The sequence below is a fragment of the Crassostrea angulata genome, chromosome 8 (genome assembly GCF_025612915.1).
Source record: "Crassostrea angulata isolate pt1a10 chromosome 8, ASM2561291v2, whole genome shotgun sequence".
Taxonomy (NCBI): domain Eukaryota; kingdom Metazoa; phylum Mollusca; class Bivalvia; order Ostreida; family Ostreidae; genus Magallana; species Magallana angulata.
This window is the reverse complement of record NC_069118.1, coordinates 17,213,526-17,223,115: the sequence shown is the minus strand read 5'-3', so window position 1 is coordinate 17,223,115 and position 9,590 is coordinate 17,213,526. Positions and strand designations below refer to the sequence as shown.

Below are 9,590 nucleotides of genomic sequence, written 5' to 3'. Positions count from 1 at the left end.
TTTTTTATGCGGTATTAAACTTCTCGAATGAACAAGATCAAAACCAGGCAGATTTGTGTCACGGGTGTCGGCGGTCAAATTTCGAGTAATGTGTGTACATTTTTAATCTCTATCAAACACAATGTGTACACGAGTTGGTGAGTATTTGACTTAAAAGTTTAATGTACGTGTAATTGATTGTTTTAGCATGAAAGTTGAATGCAATTTGACTTTTTATATTGAAATCATATGATGAATCATTATTTTTGTCAATCAGCACGTTACAGAGAAGAACAGTCGCTAATAGTTTCATTAATATGAAATATGGTTGCTACAACTTTAGAAAGTTATTTGAAATCAACCATGAGAGCATACAAAACAGCGTTAAAGTCACAGTTTCACTCAATTAATCAACAGAAATAGTAAAATACGTTTTGTGAAGAATATTTTACACAAGACAGTGTATGTTTCTTCATAAAACATACACATTTTGTGTGAATCGACTGATCTCTTATATTTACGAAATAAAAATTTGATAAAATTAACACATTGCTTTCAATCTAAAAAAACCCCAACATTTTATAGCACTAAGATGAATCAGAATGCGGTCAACAAAGTCACTAGAATGCTAAATACAAATTTAAGTGTAACCACAAAATTTAAATATTTTACATAAATAAACGCTACTAGCTTTTATTGTACATAAAATCCACAATTTATTTTAATTCTTTGAATCATTTTATCCTCTTTTGCGTATTAACAGCAATGTTATGACACATTTTCTGTATGTTTTTGATTAATGATGTTTTTAGCTCTGGTTAACGTTCGCGAACTGGGAAAACATACAGTACATAATTACTCGATATTTAAAAATACCTCAGGGTTTAAACGATGTACATTCCAAAGTATGAAAAAGTTCCAAGATTTCTGAGTTGAAACGCCCCCTCTAGTTTATCGGGTTTTAATACACGGCTAAAATATGTGAAGTCTACGGGGATTTTGTATAATTGCAGCAGATCAGTATGGCAATGTTAAAAGAGTGCGCGAGGTATTCCAAGTGACTTCCATGAGATGTTAACATTCCCCGTTATAAATTTCCCTAAGAAATTGGTCTTCGATCCTGTTAATATTTATATTTTTTTTTTTAAATTGCTAATTTAGTTTATAAAATGTAGTTAAATTTAACTAAATTATAATTGTTTACATACATCAGTACTTAAGTTAGGAGAAAAAGCGAACTTTTCTATGCATGGGATTTTTTAGTCTGAAGTCAATTTCATGATTTCTTATTTACACAGAGAACAAGATATCTGTGAGCCAATGCTCACTAGTGATACCCCCGCTCTGATGTGAATATGCAAAATAAGCAAAGTCGACATTTAACAGAAAGCTGGCATCTGAGTGGTACAGAAATATATCCCATAATATGGCATTCCTAAACAAATAGTGTGTTAAAATTTCAAGCATCTGCGATAAATAGCTGCTGAGAAATCTTTGAGGAAAATTTGTTTGAAAATTTTGGCTAAAATAAATCAAGTACTCATTTAACAGGAACTTGACGTCCGATTGATACAAAAATATATCCCACGATATGGCATGCCTTAACAAACACTTTGTAAAAATTTCAAGCATCTGCGATAAACATTTGCTGAGAAATCTTTGACGGAAATTTGTTTGAAAATTTTGGCTAAAAATAAACAACGTCCTCGCTCCTTCGGAGCGGGGGTATAATAATTACCCCCCAAAATATTATGTTTTAAGATTCATTTGGCAAGTATTGGCCGTGGCATAAATGAAATGTGGGATGCCATTGACAACATCTGGGCAAACCCACTCAAACAAAAGTCACAACAAATATTCATCAACAATCAACATATTATCAATATTTATAGTTTGAAATTGACCACCCCGGGTTTACATCGGATGGTCACATATTTAAGTACTTTAAACTTATTTAATATAATTTATGTTGAATTATTGATAAATGAAAATTATATAATAAGACAAGTACAACTTTACACAATTCACTGGTTTAACAATTCAGCAACTTCACATGCACAAATCAATTGTCACAATGTTTCTCAATAAGTCAGCACAACAATACATAGGCATCAGTTGATTTGGTGCGCGCAAACGGTCGACTCTGTCCTGGAGGTCTAAACTGTGGTGGATGGGTGGATGGGGCTCGAAAGCTAAAACTTGACAGGGGACAAGAGTATTGAGGATGACTCTCCCCACATCTGATGCATTTATGCATGCATTGACAGCCTAGCCTCTCACAACTACCTTTGAAATTAAAATTGTAGCATTTGTTATGTGTGGCAGTTGTAAGACTAGTGATTGTACAGGGTTGAGTACTGTGTTGCATAAACATCAACCATAATTCATAATCTATTTTTGACCATGGGATTGATGTATCAACACTTCGCCTTAGCCTAAACTGTTCAACCATTTTTCCAACCATTGTCCCCCTCAGTACATTGCGACCCCCTAATCTGACATCGTGCATGTATTTTAGTAGCCCTTGAAATGAATTTTGGTGGGCAGTAGTGTATATCTGTCCACTTGCTAATTGAGTTGATCTTAGCATTCGCCTTGGAATACCTTTTTGTAATCAATTACCCCTTTTCATTGAAACATATTTGTTTTTCAGCATCCTCATGGAGGGATGTATTGTCAAGAAGCAGGGCCAAGTCAATATAGGCAGAACTGATAGTTTTAGCTTTGAGACTTTGAGAAACATTGCTCGATAGATTAGTATTAAAACTCTCTATTGGCAAGGGACTATTTGTAAAGGAACATTTAGAGCACATGCATTCATTCATGTGCATGTTTCTTGTCCTGCCGGCGTCCCTGGTACATTGTGACTTTGGAATGGCCCCTGTACATTGTGACTTTGGGATAACCCTGGTACGTTGAAACTTTGGTATGGACCCGGCACGTTGTAACTTTGGGATGGCCCCGATACATTGCGACTGTGGGATGACCCCGCCTGTAGAGAGGGACTAGGCTGTTGCACCTAGTTCTCATGAGCCTGGGATGGTCCGTGCTGCGCTTCCATCCTTTTTCTTTTGGGCCGCGTGGTTCCGGTTGACCGTGACCCTATCGGCCCTGCTTGGTTCCTCTTTTTCTTGGGTGGCATCTCTCGCTCATAACCAGATTTTAAAATATTTTATAGTTATAAAATATTTTATAATTTTCTAAAAATTTTAATATTTTTTCACTTTTTTGTATGCCGCCATGAGCATGCAGACGACCTGTAATCTAAATTTGAACACTCCGAACCATCCTCATCAACAATTTGCTTTACGGATCAAACTTTTATGAAATATGTATAGAAAGAAGATTAATTTATTAGTATTATAATAAGATGTTACTCTAGTACTATATTTTGACAGATGCATAAAACAAGCTTTTTTGGAAAGTACATTGCCCACTTTTATTTTGGATGTTTTCAGCCCAGAGTGATGATTTGAAAAGACGAACCCGATCCCAATAATTTGAAAAATTCGTTGAAACTTTGGTATGGACCCAGCACGTTGTAACTTTGGGATGGCCCCGATACATTGCGACTGTGGGATGACCCCGCCTGTAGAGAGGGACTAGGCTGTTGCACCTAGTTCTCATGAGCCTGGGATGGTACGTGCTGCGCTTCCATCCTTTTTCTTTTGGGCCGCGTGGTTCCGGTTGACCGTGACCCTATCGGCCCTGCTTGGTTCCTCTTTTTCTTGGGTGGCATCTCTCGCTCATAACCAGATTTTAAAATATTTTATAGTTATAAAATATTTTATAATTTTCTAAAAATTTTAATATTTTTTCACTTTTTTGTATGCCGCCATGAGCATGCAGACGACCTGTAATCTAAATTTGAACACTCCGAACCATCCTCATCAACAATTTGCTTTACGGATCAAACTTTTATGAAATATGTATATAAAGAAGATTAATTTATTAGTATTATAATAAGATGTTACCCTAGTACTATATTTTGACAGATGCATTAAACAAGCTTTTTTGGAAAGTACATTGCCCACTTTTATTTTGGATGTTTTCAGCCCAGAGTGATGATTTGAAAAGACGAACCCGATCCCAATAATTTGAAAAGCTATTAAATTGCTACTAATATCAGCGATCAATAAATTAATTAGCACTGTGTCGTATTGATTTTAGCCATGTCGGTTCACCTTAAGCAATGAATTACAATCGGGTTTCTTATAAGAAATAGAGGGAAAAATACTCAATGGATGTAGATACAACTTTGTATATTTGTAATTATGGTTGTTTACGCACTTCTTTCATCAATATTTATTAAAAGACATCAAATTCCTAATTGCGAAAAAACCTTCATTTTTCTTAACTTTAACACTCTTATTTTAAAGCAAAACAACTCATGGTTTTAATTTTTTCGCGCGTGTGTGTAAAATACGCCCTGATTGAACGTTAAAAGTGAATTGTATGCGCTGCCTTTAAAGGACGCAAGTCTTTAAATAAACTCGAAAGAAATGCTTGTCATATGACTTAAACTAATATAATAAAACAAGATTGAATTGGTTTGGATAAAAAATGACAGTGCAAATGATTCTAATTTCTTTTGCAGTAAAGGCGTTTTGTTTACTTCTGCCGTTGCTTTTTCATGGGGGCAAAGCAGATCCTTGTAAAAGTAAGCAAATTTCATGTCTAACGCCTTTCAACACATATCCACAAATATAATAAATATATCTATGTTAAAATAATACATCTTTAAACGAAAACATATATTTTTTTTCAATTACAGATTGTAATTGTTCAAACTGGTGTTCAACAATATCTTCGACTTCCTATCCACCAATACCTTGTACAAGTAGCTTAACAGCAGGTAAAACAAAATGGCTGTGAGCCAATGCTCACTAGTTAAACCCCCGCTCTGATATGAATATACAAAGTAAAAAAAGTCGGCATTTGACAGGAAATTGAATTGACGTCCAAATTAGTACAAAAAGAAATCCCTAAAATATGGCATTCCGAAGTACAAATAAAAGTTTTCAAAGTGCGTTCATTTCGAGATTTCATTTTATATTAATTTTCCACGGCGGCATAGAAGGGTCTGATGAAAAAAAATTGTTCTGAAAAACAAGTAACTTTTTGATCACATTATTGTACGTACGACTTTAGAGAGAGAGAGAGAGAGAGAGAGAGAGAGAGAGAAAATATGAATCTATAAAAGTTTTACCATATACATAAATGTTATACATACACTTGTCTATGATATTATTAAAATATCTGACAATTTAGCTGCCAGCTCAGTTTATAAATGTAACTTTATTCTTAATGCTCAATTTTTGAAGTCGTTTAAGAGTGGGTGTTATGTTATTTCATCTGACATGAAATCTGAAAAAATGAATTAGCGATATCTATAAGACATTTCATATCCGAATGTCGTCGCCTTTCTCTTTCTTTTTGACTCTTTCTTTCTCTTTGACAATTTTTTAGTTGGAGAAATATTAAAATATTTGTCCGAACAGATACCTTATTCGCCTAAACAAATATCTTTTGTCCGAACAAATACGCAAGTCGTCTAAACAAAATGCTTATCCGTCCTCATTTGTCCGAATATATCCTATTTCGTACGAACAAATCCTCATTCGTTTAAAATAATTCTAATTTGTTCGAACAAATAGGCTGTGTTCAACCAAATGAGATATTTTACCAAACAAGCACTAAATTCGTCTGAAAAAAACCCCCTGATTCGTCCTAACGAATACCTACATATATGTAATTTATCCGAACAAATTAATTTTTCAGCTGGCGGCCGTAAATGTTCACAAAAATAATGTAAGCAATGTTTTTCAAAATAGGAAACGATAATCTTCGTTTTTTGTTTGTTTGTTTTTTTTTTTAATTTATTCAAAAGCTGTCGCATAGAAAAAAATATTTACACAGAAGTTAACTTGAGAATTGTTTTGCATGGCATTCAATTTCATATATGTCACTACTTTATAAAATGCTTAAATACAAAAGAAAAAGTATTCCCATTAAAGACACGTCTCCTGGGGCTATCATTGGGGCTGCATTTGGGGGAGCGGTTTGTGGATTAACTGTTACGGTGGTCGTCTTTATGTGTATGGGGCGCAAATCGTCTGTTTTTAAAAAGACGTGAGTATATTGTTTTTAAATTGTATTAAACGCAATATCCATAGAATAGTTTAAATGATATTCTCAAATCTAAACATGTATCTATAACATACATCTAAATGTGTATTGTATTACATACTGTTTTCAGAAACCTCATCTTAAGTTTTATCGACCTACTCCAATTATTGTCTATTAATGTACTAAAGACTAAAATGGCCAATTTAAATTTTAACTACACAGACGCATTTTAAAATTCAATGAATTAAAATAAACTGTTCAAAAAAACGTAACATGTATTCATATTTTAATCATTGGTAAAAGTGTTTGAGTTTCCTGTTGGTATGTTCTATAAAACTTCATGTAAATTCACCTTTCTATTAGTCAGCAAACCTTTTTTGGAAAGAAAATTCCAGTCCGTCAGATTAACGATGAAAACCAACAAACATCCTCACGAGATCTAAACACCAAGAGTGTGGTTTACAACGAAATAAATGATGACTTGGTAAGTTTAACGTATGAAAATACTTATTCATCAACTTAATCGAGTGCATTACATATCAAAGCAATATTAACAAGGGCGAAGTGGTTTCAGCAAAGAGTTGTGCAAACAATGCAGCAGCAGGAGGCTTCAGGTATCAAAGAAGGAGTGTACAATCATTTACATTCAGAAGACCAGAAAGACAGGAGCGACTACTATGATCATGCAGGTCCGTCTCTTCTAAACATAGAGGAAGGCTATGGTGTCTTGCCATCAGATAGTAAAAGCAACGGAAATTACAGCAAAGTGGATCCTTCAACCACACCTGACTGTGATGAACCAATGGCTTCTAAAAATGCGCAAACAAGTAAAGAAAACAACGAATATTTCACTTTGGAAGCTAGCAGTGAATAGAATTCGCTGACAAACAATCGATCAACTTTAAGAATCTGAACTGATGAAAGCTATGTACCTGTACAATCATGAGTTTTGAAATGATGGTCAAAACGTTTAATCAAGCCGTTCTTTTACTTTTGAGGCAGTATTCATGTTGATGAACTCTGTATTTTCAACTGAAAACAGGTGATACGTTTACATATACTGTTATTTTTTTATCAAAATGTTAATATGCAGGTGTTTAGTCCTATTTTATCAATTCCTTTCTAAAGCATTTCTTGTAAAATATAAACAGAGGAATAAACCCCCAATAATGTTCATGACATAAGTTCCCCCTGCCTCACAGAAAAACACTCCATCACAATGTCGCTTTTTTTGGGAGAAAGAAAAAGAAAAAATATGAAATTATTATTTTTCTAGTTAAATGGTGCTAGAGGAAAATTTTCAAAACTTTTTAATAATTCCCAATTATCTCCCCGTTGAAAAAAAAGCGTCGATAGTCCTTAATTTTGAGAGCTTGGAACCCCTTTGCCTAAGGGTGCTTTGTTCAAAGTTTCGTTGAAATTGGCCCAGTGGTTGAAGAGAAGATGTTCAAAATGTGAAAAGTTTAAGAATTTTAAATCATTATTATAGCATTGATTAATTTATATTTGACGTCGTCGTTTCAAAAACTGTCGTAGGGTATGCAGACAAATTGAATAACGGGCGTTTTGATAATTTGTCTGCTCAACTCGACGACGTCAAATATTAATCTTTTAATTCTTATATTTACATTCCCTTACTGGTGAAATAAAATGCAGATCACGGAAGGAGTAAATTAGTAACACAAAGAATAACTGTTTAATAAAAACCGGTTTAAAGTGGTTATCACATAGACTGTTGAGATCGAAAATATAAAAAAAAAATGAAAAATAACTCGTATAAAACTTCTTGTCAAAACATATATATTGATTTGAAATTCAAAGAGTCCAGTTATATAATGAAATATACAGCGACATTCTTAACTACATGTTTACTGAAAAGTCAAGGTACAGTACCGATCAGACCCAACGTAACACCAGAGTAAACACCAACTAAACTACGAGTTTACTTTTTGGGTTTACTAAGAGTTTACTCTGGGTTTACTTTTTGAAAATTTGGGTCCACTCGGGGTTTACTTTGAAATTGCTTTTGAGGTCTACTGTATGCACCAAAGTGTGTAGCAGACTAGTATTTTATCTTACCATCCTACTGCCTGTAATTCCTACCCTTTGTATATTCCGAATACACAGTTAGCGTCTGCTTTCAGGGGTATACTTCTGACTGGGTTTACTCTCTGTGTCCACTCTGGGTTTACTCTAGTAAACCCGAAGTAAATCCAGAAAGTAAACCCAGGGTTTAGTTGGGGTTTACTTTCTGTTAGGTTGGGTCTGATCGGTACTGTAAGTTATTAAATGGCGGAAACCTACCATCCAGTGAGTTATTAGTTATCTGCTGGTCACCTCTCTGTTTAATGAAAGACATATGTAGAGTTTTGTGTTACGATTTTCCATGTAATTAATTGTAATTGTCTTATCTTTTAAAAAGACCATTCATTATAGAATCCAATCTTTTAGGAAAGTATGGAAAAAATATTCGAACTAGATACAAAACATTTTTGCATACCTTTACTTGACATGCTTTAACTTTTTGTAAAGATCATTTAAAAAAATGTTTTCAGACCCTTTACTGCTATTACATTGTTGAGTGTTTTAAGTAGCTTGCTCTAGTAAGATTGTAATATTTTAATGTCATCTGTATATATCATCGTTACAGCAAATTCATATCATTTAATCACTGGACAAAGTCAATATACAACATCACTGTAAAATGACCGACTTAATGTTTTAATAAACTTTTTGATCATTTTATATTCTTTATGAAGAATTTAAACGGTATATTGAGCTACGAGAAGGTGAAGCGAGCTGATTGTGAAGCGAGCTGGTTGTATATTCACGTAGATTATTTTGGACAGAAATCCAAGTAATAGTATTATTCTATGCACTTTTAAATAAGAAATTTTTAACACTCTGCTTCAGATATCATTTTTTTTCTGATTGTTTATTAACTCTATTTTTTATTTTTGTTTTTCATGTTTAAGTTTTGCTTTTAATTTGTTGAGTATTTTACACACTTTTAATTGTATTTCACAAAAACTGCCATAACGTCTGCTGTATCAAGATCTGTAATAAAATATAAATATACAAATATATGAATTCATTAAAAATTATATAATATTTTTCATATAATGTACGAGGGTTGTCCCAAATTACCGTAGACTGAGCTCATAACTTTAAAACTATTCATCGCAAATACACTAAACTTTTTCAGTCATTTGGTAGTGCTATTGTTGATTAATATCTCAAATTACAGCTGTGTACCTTGCTTATTTTTTTTTTAAACTAATTTTAGTACCTTAGTGCTGCACCCGGCGGCGCAACGTACGACGTAAAAAATTATATCCACGACGTCTTTGTTGAATTAGCACGTGATTGAAATATAATCAAAGTCTTTGTGGGTTAATAACATTTTACTAAGGTTTTCAGTGTGAAATGTGATTGGATAAAAGAGAAAATTATTAGAATGCTAAAAAGGTCTAATTGTTGTC

General features: G+C 33.5%; 1 protein-coding gene across 1 annotated transcript; it reads left to right on the top strand.

Annotated features, from left to right (window-relative positions):
- On the top strand, positions 1 to 9,136 carry LOC128158040 (uncharacterized). The gene is made up of 6 exons (XM_052820713.1): positions 1 to 137; positions 4,577 to 4,639; positions 4,754 to 4,834; positions 5,997 to 6,111; positions 6,472 to 6,592; positions 6,683 to 9,136. Exons 1-6 carry the CDS (start codon positions 122 to 124, stop codon positions 6,980 to 6,982), a joined length of 696 nt encoding a protein of 231 aa, XP_052676673.1. The 5' UTR covers positions 1 to 121; the 3' UTR covers positions 6,983 to 9,136.
- Positions 9,137 to 9,590: the final 454 nt, after the last annotated feature.